The sequence below is a fragment of the Biomphalaria glabrata genome, unplaced genomic scaffold (assembly GCF_947242115.1).
Source record: "Biomphalaria glabrata unplaced genomic scaffold, xgBioGlab47.1 scaffold_49, whole genome shotgun sequence".
NCBI lineage: Eukaryota > Metazoa > Mollusca > Gastropoda > Planorbidae > Biomphalaria > Biomphalaria glabrata.
Genome location: NW_026602929.1, coordinates 38,098 through 53,609, shown reverse-complemented (window position 1 = coordinate 53,609; position 15,512 = coordinate 38,098). Strand labels below are relative to the sequence as shown.

At 34.7% G+C, this 15,512-nt stretch overlaps 1 protein-coding gene across 1 annotated transcript; it reads right to left on the bottom strand.

Moving 5' to 3' along the window:
• Positions 1 to 1,122: 1,122 nt before the first annotated feature.
• LOC129924152 (uncharacterized) lies at positions 1,123 to 7,545 on the bottom strand. Its single transcript, XM_056017981.1, has 3 exons — positions 7,386 to 7,545; positions 2,434 to 2,895; positions 1,123 to 1,226 (listed from the first exon to the last, which is right to left on the bottom strand). Exons 1-3 carry the CDS (start codon positions 7,444 to 7,446, stop codon positions 1,138 to 1,140), a joined length of 612 nt encoding a protein of 203 aa, XP_055873956.1. The 5' UTR covers positions 7,447 to 7,545; the 3' UTR covers positions 1,123 to 1,137.
• Between the last annotated feature and the right edge of the window lie 7,967 nt (positions 7,546 to 15,512).

Below are 15,512 nucleotides of genomic sequence, written 5' to 3'. Positions count from 1 at the left end.
TAATATGATGAGATGACATGTATTTTTCAGTATTGTGAAGTTGTATACTTTTGATATTTTCTTGAGTTACAAAAGTTAGAAAGTTCATGCTTAAATATCATGTAGAGACAAGTGATGTATGGAACTAAGTTTTATTTATATAATATTAATTATATATGCTGGATATGTACAATATTTTGAATTTTGAATAATGTAAATGTAATGCAACAATTATTTGAATTATCAGTTTTGTACTTTATAGGAACAATTCTTTTAGATTTTTGTGTGCATATATTATAATAGAAATAATGCTATTTTACGCATTTTATATTGCATACAAAATGCTAAAAAGGCAAGGGGGTAATGTCACGAGTCGAGTCTGTGACCTATTTCGACCAGTTTCTAGAAGCAAGTTCAAACCAGTGCAAGTGTCCAGCGTAAACAAGTTAATTTTAGATATCCAATCAAAGAAAGAGGTTAAGGAATCAAAGAAAGAGGTTAAGGGAAAAAATAGCACACGTCAGCTTCTAGAAGGTCAAAGTTATTAAAATAATTAGGGGAGAAGTTTCCATGATTCTGGAATGTACGATTAAGAAAGGTATAAATTGAGGGAAAGTCAGTTAGACGGGGTCCTCGCTCAGTTCTTGATTAGTAATAAGTTTTGTGATATTAGCGGGTCCATTAAGTAAAGTTTTAGTAGTTGAAGTTGAAGTTATACTAAGTGAAGTTTTATGTATCTTTAAGTTTTATTTATGAAGTGTCAAGTTGTTATTGAATTATAAGTTAATTTGATGTGAAAGTTGAAGAAGTTATTAAAGAAGTTTGAAGAAAATACAGAGAGATGTTTCTTTCTTCATTTCATTGAATTGTCAAGTTTGATCATATAATCCCCGGCAAGTGAGATCATCACAGATGTTCAAAATGAAAAACAAAATGCTATAAAACATTGTAGAACTTTTCGAGGTTTAATTGAGAAGGCGAAGAATGACCAGAAATTGTAGGTAGGAATTTGTGTGGGGATGAATGGGTGGGTGTGGAGGTAAATAGGCGCTACACGATTTTATATTCTGTACTGCAAAGAATTAAGTACTAATAAGTGACGCATATAGTATTTTCATTAACCTCGGTAATAGAAAGGTAATTTAAAAAAAACAACTGTTATTTTACCTGAAATGTACATTTTAATGTCAAAGGCTCAATCCGTTCTTTAATGATATCAGAACTTCCAGAGAAATAAACTCTCGATCCTGAAAAAAACAATTTAAAATAAAACATTATTTCAATGTCTTGGAGTTTGAAGATTTACATTTTTCCATTGTCTTGATGAGAGTACTTTTTTTCTGTCTAAACACTTTTATAGTTAATTAACTAATTGATGAATTTTTTTATTATTCTGTTGTCAGGTAAAAGAAATAACTGTGCCAAATTTTATCTTAGGTGTGGGTGTGTATAATCTTAAATTTGGTTCTCTCGACACTCTAAGAATTCTACTTCTGCATGCATCGATTAAAGTCGACAATGACATAAAAAACTGAATAGTGACATTTGTTTAACCTGACATTTACAAAGACATTTTTTTAAGTATGACATTTATGGGTTCGTTCTATTAGCTGCTAGCTAAAGGCTAAAAAGTAAATTCAATTTTCCCTTTCCGATCTTGCGATCCATGGGGCTGATGTCATCTGTTACTATGACTAACGGTTAACGATCAGGGTGTCATGTGGTCAGCACAACGACCAACCGACTTAACTTTCCCACAACTAAAGTCAGGTACCCTTTAGAGTTGGGTGGACTCAGGGACACCCTAAATATTCGGAAATTCAAAATCCTAGCCTTCATCGAGATTCGAACCCAGGGCTCCAGGTTTGGAAACCGAGCTCTTAACAGCTTAGCCTCATTGTAAAACACTATGTAAGAAATATTCTTTTGATTAGTCGCCAATTTATGACATTTTTACCTTCTGTCAGGCTTAACATCTATGCTTGCCAATTAAAAGATAAAGCCAAACCTGTTGAATGTTACTTGTGTATACGTCAATAGGCATTATAAAACATGTTTTGGGCTAAGGATTGAAAAGGTTTTCTTTAATAATAGAATTTGTCTTAAGGACAATCTATTTCAATGCTTGCTGTGATTCTGACTCATCACAAGGGTCTTTTTTTTAATTATCTTTATGAAAAAAGTAATCCACTCAAATTAGAGTTTAACAGATTCATTTTAATCTTGATATATTTGGGTTATATATTTTTCTACAAAGTAGAATTCTAAATAGCTACTAGAAGAACCTAGCTTTAGTAGTTCTACTAATAGCCAATACTAATGAAGAGAAGGAAATAAATATTTAAAGAAAATAGTATAAAAAGAAATTGTGTTGCCAAAGTAGATCTTGTAAAGGTACTTACCCTCTCCTAGATCAAATGTATAAATAAACCGCTGCCCATATTTCTAACTTACTTTGCTTGATGTCTGCGAGATCATCTTTCTTGAAAGAGCAATAGTTTTCGTCTTTCTTGATACGTCGAATCTCTTCAATTAAAGCGGTCGAGTTTGTTTCATATTCTACTGCCTTCTTAGCAAACAAAGAAATATTCGTCCCATCGGAATTAGCTCCAGTGGCATTACATTTGTATATTCTGGCATCAAACTGAGTTGGGTTAGGTAGAGTTAAAGTTATATACAGGTTTCCAAAACTGATTTGTGAATATTTAAATCTCACAAATTGTTTTAGATTTAGTGTCAAGGAATCCAAAGCTATGAGATCATCAAACTCTCTGATAGTTTCATTATAACGAGAAAGAGTTAGAGATTTGATCAGGTCTAGTTGTTGGACTTCGTTGTTGGTTATAGAACAGTTAATCACAAGTTGGGGTGTTATCTCTGGCGATATGACGTTTGGTTGGACATCAATGACAAGTTCTAAAAAATAAAAAAAATAAAAAAATATTAATAAGAATAAAAAATATGTCTGCCGAGTATTTGATTACCAGAATGACGATAATGTCACCGTTTTCTATAACCGAAAATCAGCTGATGTGTGCCATGGCTAACCCTCAGGCTTAAAGAATTCAAAAGTTTTAGAGGAACTTAATCTAAAGACGAAACAAAAATGTTTCCAATTAAATTTTGACTGTTTTTGTCATTTTTATGAACTGCACGAACCATGAACCTTAAACAATTTGATGTGCCTCGAGTTTATAACACCTGCCGATTTCTAAGCTTTTGTTATTCAAATATGTTTCTCAAACTTTTATTAGTGACTCCACCAAGCAGAAAATTTTCGAACGAAAGCTTTGGGGGAAGTCACACATACAAGTTTGAGAAACAAATTTAAATAATAAAACCTTAGAAATCGGCAGGTGTTATAATCCCGAGACACAACATCTAGTTGACACGACACAGGCCTGTAAGACGTGTAACGAGCTGCCCACTTGTTGCGACGTTGCAGGTCAGAATTGAGGCCTTCTTTAATGAATGGTCTCGGTTCAACCCAACTTCCACACCAAAATAAAAATTCACATATAGATATTGTATTTTACCAATCGGCAGGCTTCGTTAATAAAGTGCAGTGAATAGCAGATTTGATATTTGACCTCCAAACACATGACATAACGCTTTGCCTGAGTATGCACATTCCTTTTTCAATGCCCCTTCCTAGTCCACCTTAGGCAGACCCTACTACCACTCCATCCCAACATAACCAACACCATGTACGGCAGTGCTAAACAAATGAAGAAAACAGCACACTTTTTATTCACTTGTACGGCTTTTTTTTTTTTTTTTTTTGGGGGGGGGGGCTTTAAATAACTTCCCCTTCGTTTGACTTTTCCCATATGCAGCCAAATAATTTGCTTTATGAGAGGTGAGGCCGAAAAGTAATTGAGTTGATCTTAACAATGCTTTTGAGATGAAAGAGACGCTTCTGTTAAACCTTCATCCCTTGAACTCGCTAAGAACTATGGACATAAGCTTGCGACCTTTCCAACACGTGATAGTTGTCAAATCAAAGGAGACTGACAGCCTAGCACTGGCGGATCCAGGGGGGGGGCGGTAGGGGCGATCGCCCCCCCCCCCACTCGACCGACCCCCCCGAAGGGGGGGGGGCGGACGAATTTTAGTATAGAAGTCACACAATTTGTATACGAATTTATTACTTATGTTAATAATATATACTAATTATTTATATTTCAAACTATTTTTAGATTATTTCGCCCCCCCCTCTAGTATGTTGGCCGATTAGGTGGGGTCGGGAGGGGGCGATAGCATCAATCCGCCCCCCCCCCAACCATAAACTTTTGAGTGGGGGGGGGGCGGTCCAATTTATTTGTAGAAATCACAGCTTGCCAAAAGAATCAATTAAATATCTATATGATTAAAACTTGTTATTGATATTTTAACCGATCTTTATATTATGTCGTTCCCCTGTTGTCCGATTGGTGTGTGGGGGGGGGGGGCGAAACCTCTACTGCCCTTCCCATCTAAACCCTTTGAGTGGGGGTGGGGCGGTCCTACTTTTATGGAGAAATCATAGTTTGTGAGCAAGATTAGTTGCAATGATATATAAATTTGATATTATGTCGCTCTCCTTCAGGTATCTTGGCCGATTCGGTGGGGTAAGGGGGGGGGGGCGATTGCATGTACTGCCCTCCCCGCTCTAGCCCTCTGAGTGGGGGGGGCGGTCATATTTTTATGGAGGAATCATAGTTTGTGAACAAAAATAGTTGAATTTCTATATAATTGATATGTGAAACCATTTGTATATTATGTCGCACCACACTCTAATCTCAAATTTTATGATTAGTAAATATAAAAGGAAAAAGGTGGGAGGGGCGATACATGCCATCTCCTTTCCCTCATCGGACGAAGCAATAATTTTTCTTTTTGTATTATAGTTAAGAAATTACAAAATGTAAAAAAAAAAATCAGCCACTAATATAATTTATATATGCTATAAATTAAATTCTCGTATCGAGTGGCCCCACCCTTATTCTTTAATGCCAAATGCAATCATTAGCAGAAATTATAAAAAGGAGCGAGGATAAATCGTTTTCATTCTACCGCCCCTCCCATTTCCAGACAGAGTTTATGTAATTTTACATGAATTTATCATAATTATTTTAAGAAAGACTTTGCTTTGGAAAAGTTAGAATTCAAAAAAAAATTTTCAGTATAAGAGTCACGATTGAGATGAGTAGCCTTTTTTGCAACCTCTACTCAATCTAATATTTTTCTAGTTAAATTTGGGACAATAACTCACAATTTATGCTTGAATTTTATTGAATATTATTTATCGATTTTTTTTTTCGGCGGCGATCCTCAAAGCCTTAATCTAAATATGTGGGGTATCTGATCTTTTCAAGGAACAAATCGGATTTATTTGCAATGTATTAAGGGCGTATACATTCAAATTAGAATATTTTTCAAGTACAATATTATTCAAAAGGTTATTTTTTAATAGAATGAATAATGAGCTTTAGGTAAGGAGAATGCGTTTCTTCAGCGAAGAATGCAAGAAAACGCTTTTAGAGTCGGGGCTTCGCCCGGAACTACACTGATTAATAATGAGCTGTAGATGTCAGGAGAATGTGTTTCTTCAGTGAAGAATGCATGAAAATGTTTTATGCGTCGGGGCTACGCCCCGAAAATCACTGATGAATATTGATCTGTAGTTGTCAGGAGCAGGCGTTTCTGCAGTGAAAAATGCAAGAAAACGCTTTTGGCGTCGGGGCTTCGCCCGGAACTACACTGATTAATAATGAGCTGTAGATGTCAGGAGAATGTGTTTCTTCAGTGAAGAATGCATGAAAATGTTTTATGCGTCGGGGCTACGCCCCGAAAATCACTGATGAATATTGATCTGTAGTTGTCAGGAGCAGGCGTTTCTGCAGTGAAAAATGCAAGAAAACGCTTTTGGCGTCGGGGCTTCGCCCGGAACTACACTGATTAATAATGAGCTGTAGATGTCAGGAGAATGTGTTTCTTCAGTGAAAAATGCATGAAAATGTTTTATTCGTCGGGGCTACGCCCCGAAAATCACTGATGAATAGTGAGCTGTAGTTGTCAGGAGCAGGCGTTTCTGCAGTGAAAAATGCAAGAAAACGCTTTTGACGTCGGGGCTACGCCCCGAAAATCACTGATTAATATTGATCTGTAGTTGTCAGGAGCAGGCGTTTCTGCAGTGAAAAATGCAAGAAAACGCTTTTGGCGTCGGGGCTTCGCCCCGAAATCCACTGATTGATAAAGAGCTGTAGATGTCAGAAGCAGGCGTTTCTGCAGTGAAAAATGCAAGAAAACGCTTTTTGGCGTCGAGGCTTCGCCCCGAACTCCACTGATTAATAATAAGCTGTAGATGTCAGGAGAATGCGTTTCTTCAGTGAAGTATGCATGAAAACGCTTTATGCGTCGGGGCTACGCCCCGAAACTCACTGATGAATTGTGTGCTGTAGATGTCAGGAGCAGGCGTTTCTGCAGTGAAAAATGCAAGAAAACGCTTTTTGGCGTCGGGGCTTCCCCCCGAACTCCACTGATGGATAAAGAGCTGTAGATGTCAGGAGAATGCGTTTCTGCAGTGAAGAATGCATGAAAATACTGAGAAATACTGCTTATTTATTCTTTTATATATATATATATATATATATATATATATATATATATATATATATATATATATATATATATGTGTGTGTGTGTGTGTGTGTGTGTGTGCTGTACGCACGTTTATGTTAAAGGTTTAGGGTTTACTGGGCGTTAGGGTTAGGGTTTGGAAAAAAATCGCCCCCCCCCCACTCCAAAGTTCTGGATCCGCTAGTGCAGCCTAGTACCAGTACACTGCCTTCATCGGCTCACTACAGCGGGGCTTTATTATTTGTGTGAAATGGTCTTTGCGTATACCAACACAAAGTCAAATACCTATGCATATATGATGAAAAGAGGAAGTTAATAGTTAAAAATATAAAGTTGGAGTGTAGAGAATATATTTAATTACAGCTAATGAGTCAAAGTTAATGACATAAACAATCTAATATAGTCAAATCTTTCAAAACAAAGTCAAATCATTCTAACATAATCAATTCTTTCTAGCAAAGTCAAATCTTTCTAACACAGTCAAATCTTTCTTATCATAGTCAAATCTTACAAACATAGTCAAATATTTCTAACACAGTTAAATCTTTCTAACACAGTCAAATATTTCTAACATAATCAAATCTTTCTAACAAAGTTAAATCTTTCTAACTTAGTAAAATCATTCTAACCTAGTAAATCTTTCTAACATAGTCCAATCATTCTAACATATTCAAATCTTTCTAAAATAGTAAAGTCCTTAAATACATTTAACGCACGAGGTATTAGGTAAAGATATAAACATTTACTTGAATAAAATGATTTAGACTCAGTTTGATATATTTTACCTGAACCTGCCAATGAGACTACAAACACACAGAGAATAAAGAGTAGAAATAATCTCGCCATTTTGTTTCTACACTAGAGTATGGTGAAACAATGACTTTATATAAGGACTTGATCCACAGAATAGTATCCTACTGTTTTCAAGGGGCCACTTAAAGCAAAGAGAGAGATGCTTTTGATCCGTTTTCTGCGTGCACCCTCAGTGTTTTCTTCCGTTGGGCATTAATAATCACAAGAATAAACATGTAAATATTATAAAAATAATGTTAACTATTTAACCATACATCTATATCTCAGTATTTTATATTCATAGAGCTGATATGTGAAATAGAAATGTTTGGCATACAATGCTTGCCAACATAAAAGGAAGTAAAAAGATTGTCCGTACAGATATCAGTCTACTGAGATTTTGATGTGACCTGCAGATTTGCAAACCATATTTTGCAGTCTGCGATTCGCTTTCTTGAACATGGTATCATAGCCTTTACCTTATTTTCTTTAGCATTTTAGTAAACAATCAAATAAAACAAAAACTTTAGAAAAATAAAATTATTTAGGGAGAAGAACTCAGCAATTATAACTATATATCTCAACAATGTAGAGCAGGGGTTCTCAACCTGTGGATCGCGACCGCCTTGGGGGTCTATTGACGATTTGCCAGGGGTCAGCTAAGACCATCGAAAATATGGATTGTTATTGTCTATTCTTCTATTGCTGTGTGTGGGGGGGGGGGAGGGTCGCTGCAGAATGGGGGATTGTAAAAGGGGTCGCCGAGCTTAAAAGGTTGGGAACCGCTGATGTAGAGGTTCTGTTCTGTATTTGATATCAAACAAAATAACTAAGAATTATCTGAATGTTTGTTTCATTTTAAATTGATTTATGTTTTGATAGATACAATAAATAATTGTTTAAGGTTTCAACTTGATCTGAGAATGGGTGTGGGGGAATAAAAAAGTGTGCAACTATCTTTGGGGACTAAACCCAACTATTTAGCCATAGACGTGAATAGAAAATACGAAAAACATGCACATAAAAACATAGGACGTTTGGGCCATGAGGCCTTCATCAGCTTATCCTTCATCGTGGCCCAAACGTCCTTTGTTTAGCTTGGTCCGACAGGGTTACATTTATGCATGTTTTTCGTATTTTCTATACAGCCGTTTACCCCTGCAGCAGTAAATCTTTGTTGTTTTATTTTTATATTTGTGAATACTGTAGATTTATTTTCCCTTCTTGGTATTAAACTAAAAAATAATAATTATTAGTAAGTATTTGACTACTAGGTTACTGTGGGGTGTGAATGGGGTGTGGGAGAAACTACGTGTACAAACTTTTTACCACACATATAGACAGAAGCTTTGTAAACAAAAAAATAACTGTGTCCATTATATTAAAAATAAAAGTGGTTAAAAAAGGCATGTGCATGTTGAAAGTCAGTGGCGTCATTAGGGTTAGGGTGTCACCCGGTGTGGTAAGCTTGGGTGTACCCCCCTCACGTCCATCGTGTTTCTACATATCTAAGTTGCCCAACTCCCCTGGCATCTATTTTCCTCATAATAGGAAGATTTTAAGTCCAAAAAAATTAAATTAAGGGATATTTTAAGATTAAATTCTGAGAGACATTTTTTTTTTTTAAAAGTCACATTTTTAAAAAGTCCACTTTTCCGAAATGGGTGTCACCCTCCAACCCTTAGTGACACCGCTGTTTTCAGTAGGACACTTTCTGAGAAGACAGAATATTGCACAAAGATCCTGGTGGAGATAAGGCGAGAGAGGCACATTCATCTTAGTGCAGCGACATTAAATTTGTAGTACTTGAAGAAGAGGATTTTAAAAAAAATTTAAGTGGGTAAAACACTCAAAGTTGGACTGTTTCAAAATTTAAATTGAAGTGATAAATTTAACAGAAATAAAATTTTGTTGTGGAACCTTTCCAATTTTTTCGTAGCCTTTATTTATAGTTATAAAAGATAGACCAGCAATGAAACAATCCTGTGTAAATTCCTTTAATTGATATGATTGTATTGGCTTCACGCGTAAACCCATTCTCGAAATCTACTTGAAAGAAACATTAGCCAAGTTTGACATAGATCTAAATCCAATGCACTAGATTAGTAATACCAAAACTAAGGCCTGCGGGGCGCGGCTAATATACGGCTAACTGTGTTATATATATAAAAGTAAAGTTTCCCTTTTCAGACCTTGCGATCTATGGGGCAGATGATGTTAAGGTCATCTGTTCCTTTGGCCAACGGTTAACGAGCAGGGTGTTATGTGGCCAGCACAACGACCAACCGCCTTTACTTTCCCCAACTAAAGTCAGGTACCCATTAGAGTTGGGTTGACTCAGGGGCGCCCTAAAAAAAACAGTAATTCAAATTCCCAGTCTTCACCGGGATTCGAACCCAAGACCTCAGGTTCGGAAGCCAAGCGCTTAACCATTCGACCACCGCGCTCCCTATATATATATATATGAACTATCTTTGTGTCTATAGAATGGGACGTTTTTAAAGACATATTTGCACTGTTTGTAAGTGTTAAATTGTCAATTGACATTCTGTGCTTGTAGTAATGACAAAAGTAATGCCTTTAGAAAACACAATGATTTGTATATAATACATATACTAAGCTCGGTGCTTTTATTTCATCCTGATTGCTCTTAGAGATACCGACTGGCTCCTGCTTGTTTCCAGCACCAGTTTTCCTACCTGCTGCTGAATCCGAATCCTAGTTCCTGAATTCCTGTCTCTGAATTCCTGTCTCTTAATTCCTGTCTCTGAATTCCTGTCTCTGAATTCCTGTCTCTGAATTCCTGTCTCTGAATTCCTGTCTCTGAATTCCTGACTGGATCTTGTTCCTGCTCTTTCTGGATTCCAGTTTTCCTTTAATTAAGGTGAGCCTTTCTTCTTCAGAATTCCTGTTTTGACCTTTACGCATCGTGCGGCTGAATCTATCCTTAACTCTACGGCTGGAGGAAGGACCCCCCCCCCTTTCCAATAAAGATTTACTACCAAGTAAACAAACTCAATTCCCTGAGTTTCAACATACTAACATTACTTCCATCCTGACTTAATATAGTCACTAGTGTCAGGTCTTTGATGAATTATTACTATGAATTAATATGTTCATGTATTAATAAAGTATATATTGCGAAATGTGTCTAGGTATTACAGTTAATTTAGAAGTAAATATCTTGATTTCTCTTGTGTTATTGATATTAATTACTAACTTGTAATAAATTTAGGCCCGAGCTCAGCCCGACAGTCACACCATACACATTCAGTTATACATAAAGTAATAAACAATGTGTATGATGATTTTAAATAAAATTATGAATTTAATACAATGAATTTTATACACTGAGTGGATATGAATGATAATAATAAGGTGAGTTACAATAAGGTATATAAATACTTGATATGAAATAATATGCTCTAATTCATCCCAAGTAATTGACTATTTCAATACAAATAATATAATCACTTAACTTCAATATCGCAATAAGTATGCCTAGATAGTTGTCCAAATAACAACTAGCAATACGCGTAGAGCAATCTTCATTAGTAGTCCACAGCGCAGGTCACAATACCATCAAAGGCTGGAACTTCATAATCCAACAACCGGTCTGAATACAGTCACCCGCAGTCTGTAACGGTACCCTCCGCCTTACCACCACACATCAGACAGAGAACTCCAAGATGAAAACTTAGTTCAATAGTCCAAGGCTAGAACCTATCTAAAGCCTGAAACTAAAACCTAAAATAAGACCCTGTAGAAAGATAACAGAACGGAGTCTTCTCATTTTCTAGTCTACCAATAGAATAACAAATACGATCGAATCAAATAGAATAATTATTCAATGAAAAAATTAACTCACCCTAAACAGGGGTCAAGATAATCCACTTCAAGAATAATCTGAATATCAACCAAGACACAACACTAAGGCTATCCAGTATTGAAGATACTCAACTCAATCAGAGCTCCCTCAAGAAAACGTCTTGTCTCTAGACTACAAGATGGGAGAGAGATCGACAACAAGTTCTACCATTTTTGGTAGAGCCATTCTTATAAACAATTTGGTCATCCCAAAGATAGTCTATTTAGCCAATATTATAGAACCTCCTACAAAATACATATTTCAATTAAACAACATAATTAGAAGTTTCATTTTCAAAAACACACTCAAAAACATCAAACCTACTACAATCATTCAAAATAAAGAGGATGGGGGGATCAATTTACAAGACATCAAAACTAAAATATGTGCACTCAGATTAAAATTCATAGGTCAAGTAGTTAAGAATCCAAATGATTTCCCCCTTACAATATATTATTATGGTTTGAGATGAAGCAATTTGATTCCAATACAAAACAACATTCCACACTATTTTGGCACAAACTTACATCCTTTTTACAGATCCATCTCAAGAACTCTTTCTGCCAATGAACCTTTAATACACAATAAATACAAAGAAATATACACAACATTAAAAAAATAGTTACAAGAAAATTTAGCTATTAGGATTAAATGGGGAAAAGATTTAAATATAACAGATTTTAAAGACACTTTTACTAACCTTCATAACAAACACATTGCAACAAAGGCTAAAGAAATATCTTATAGACTCATCTTTGGGATGACTCCATTTTCAAAGAAAAAAGCTGGAGTAAAATATTGTAAATTTTGTCAATCTGTTAATGGTGACAATGAAAAGCATTTATATTTAGAATGTTCCTTATTTAGTATTTAGAAATTGTGAAACCTATGTGAATATTAATTTATCTATTCTCTTAAATAAGTTGCCTAAAGCTAAACACAAGATGATACATAATTTTGATTTAATAATTGTATCAGAATACAGAAACTTAGTATGGAACAGTAGACTTAAAGCTGTGTATCATAATGTCAATTTTAACCCTAATGATTTGGATACAATATATAGAAATATAGATGATTTTAAAATTGAACACTATAAAGGCTAACCCCAAATGTAATATTATATTGATTCATTGTATGTACATATGTTATATATTAAATCAAAGCATTTTTTTTTAAAGGAATCCTTTATTTTCTATCAATAAATTGGAATGTTCCATATGTATCATAAATTATCAATTTACAGAGACTGTCTAACCAATGAAGAAAATAAGTTTGAATGTATGGATATGTGTGTTTGTATAAGTAATAACTTTTAAAAATGTGCATGTGTATGTATTTAATACATCATTTATTTGCTTTAAAATTATAATTACTAAAAATTACCTATAAAATTTATTTTTTTTTCAACAAGAGAGACAATTAGGACTGGAAGATGCAAGTGTAAATTTCTTTTGGCTACATCCCTTTGACCAAATTAATAAATCTTCAAGACAACCCAAACAGGACAGGTTTTCATGAAAATGGACCAAATGGACTACTAAATTGTTAAAAAAATAAAAAAGAAACGAAAAAAAAAAACAAAAGAAAACACTATAACAATAAATAAATGAAATAATTTTTAAGCTCTTCATACACATACTTACTTTAAACTCTGTACTTTTATAGAAACCAAATTGCTTCATTATTACGTACATATATGTAACTCTAGCAGACCCCAGAGATTTCCTAAGGATATAGGATGAAGGTCCTTTGTGTTAGGTTCTTAAAGGAAAAATTGTTGCAAAAATAATATAAATAAAAATGAATTCTAATAACTCATAAGTCTTTAAAAAAAACAATAAAAATATATTTTGGCAATACTTATTTTAAGGAACACTTTCAAACATTTTTGTGAATGTTTTCTTGTCCTTTGATGTCACCAATTTCTGGACATTTACTGTCATCATTTTATGGACCATTGCTGTCACCTTTTCTGGACCTTTGCTGTCATCATTTTATTGGACCTCTGCCGTCATCATTTTCTGGATCCCTTATAGTCACCATTTTATGGATCTTTGCTGCAGCCTACTCCGCGATTATACCTAAAATCCTGGAGTATGACTTTGATAACAATGTCTTTTTCTTATGAAATTTTCCTTGTGTTAATTATTAATTTAGAATGATGTTTTGTGTGTTTTCTTTGAAAAAAAAAAAAAAAAGCCCAACAAAAAGACCAAGAGCCCAAAAAAGAGGCAAAGAAAAGAGGCAAAAGCCCAAGGATTCCTAGGATGTACTAAGCTAGACAACTGAAGTCAAAAGCAAAAAAGCTGAGGTTTCCTAAAAAAAAAAAAAAAAAAAAAAAAAAAATAAAAAAAATAGAAAAGAAAAGTAAGATCCCCTTTTCAGACCTTGAGATCTATAGGGGCCATGATGTTAAGATAATCTGTTTCTTTGGAGAACGGTTTACGAGCAGGATGTCAGGTGGCCAGCAAACGACCAACTGCTTTTACATTTTTCAACTGGTCAGGTTCCCATTAGAGTTGGGTGGACTCCATGGCACCCTAAAAAAATATAAAAATCCCTATCTTCAATGAGATTGGAACCAAATACTCCAAGTTCAGAAGCAAAGCAACTAACCCCCTAACCATCACGTCCCAAAAAAAAAAAGGACAGATGTTAGTTTTTATTTTATAACGAAAAACTTACAATATAAATATTTTTATAATAATTATAGCTTTTTTTATAGAGATACTTTCATTCTTATAGCATGCTCAGAGCGCTTTAAGTCCAATCTCATTTGTGGACCAGTGGGGGGGAGGGGGTCTTCCGTGCTTCCCTTAGGCGCTTAGTAAACACAACTTTGCCCGAGTCGGGTGTCGAGTTCCCTTCTAGGTAGCCAAGCCAAGCCAAGTTGAAGAGCACTTAGCCTCTCGACCACGCTTCCCACATTATTTCCCAACATTTAGTCATTTAACTCATTTATATAATATGTTTCTGGAAAAGGAAAAGATAGACTCTTCCCAACTATATACCCGTTAAACAAAATAAATAAATTCTGGTTTTGTAATAAATTAAAGAAACTGGATTTAAGATTTTCTGAATAGGGACAGAAAAAAACTGTAATAATAAATGACTTGAAATCAACACCACTAACAGTAAATGCAGCCAATGCAGGTGTACTTGAATGAACAGTCTTAGTTCCACTACTTTTTAAATTATATTCTTAATCGCATTAGTTCTGGAACAAAATCAGATTATCTGCAGTTCATTGCATAATAATATATAGCATATAATGTTTAGAACAAGAAAACACAACACAATATAGAGACATTTTACAAAGACAATTAGATGAATTAAAGAAATGGAAATAAAACTGAAGCATGTCTTTACATTGAGAACTAATGCCAGTTATTTATGGTAACAATAAAAACTACAACAAATAAATTTCACTTATATTTTTCATTGTCAACCAGTAACACAGATTAAAAACGCAAAATATTATATGTTATATGTTATATTAAATGAAAAACTCTAATGGAATCCCCATATTGATGAAACTAGCAAAAAATAAAACAAAGCATTTGGATTTAGTAGATGAAATTTATATAAATCAAATAAGAACATAAAACTAAAATGCTATTAAACCATGGTTAGGCCAATAATAGGATATGCATTCTCTGTTTGGGACCCCTCAACTCAAGAAAACCGGAACAGACACAGAATTGTGCTGTAAGACTCATAAAAAATGAATATTTACATTTGATTACAGTAACACCTTTAGTAGAATCACTAAATATAGAAAGCCTTCAGGACAGAAGACTCAAAAGTAAAGTAGCAATCATACATAAAACACTGAACCAAAATCTAATAAAATACTCAGAAAGACAAAAAGATAAAGGCGCAATCCTCGTTTCATACGCTAAGACAAATTTGTACAAATGTTCCCACTTTCTTGGTGCTACAAGAGTATAGAATGGGTTGCCTGAGCCAGCCAGGAATTCCAATGACTTGGTAGATTTATGATTGACCTATAGACACGAGTAGCACCATATCATCTTCAGTTTTGAAGTAACGTCTGTATTTTATAAGATAAGATAGGAAAGCAACACAAAAAAAAGACCTAAGTTAACGTATCTATCCGGTGTTGTGCTCTATCGAAGCTGAAAAGCTGCGCTGGTGAAAAAGCGAGGAAAATCTCATGGGGAGGTGATCCCCACAAAGACAAATGGAAAAAGGGTGGAGTGTTAGTCCCACATCTCATTTTAAATAA

Bases quoted from the DNA above. Each gene is read 5' to 3' on its own strand.
- LOC129924152 (XM_056017981.1), bottom strand. From the start codon at position 7,446: ATGGCGAGATTATTTCTACTCTTTATTCTCTGTGTGTTTGTAGTCTCA. The intron at 2,896-7,385 runs GTAAAATATATC...TTTATTTTTTAG, and splicing joins AGTCTCATTGGCAGGTTCAG to AACTTGTCATTGATGTCCAA. The intron at 1,227-2,433 runs GTAAGTTAGAAA...TGTTTTTTTCAG, and splicing joins TCTCGCAGACATCAAGCAAA to GATCGAGAGTTTATTTCTCT.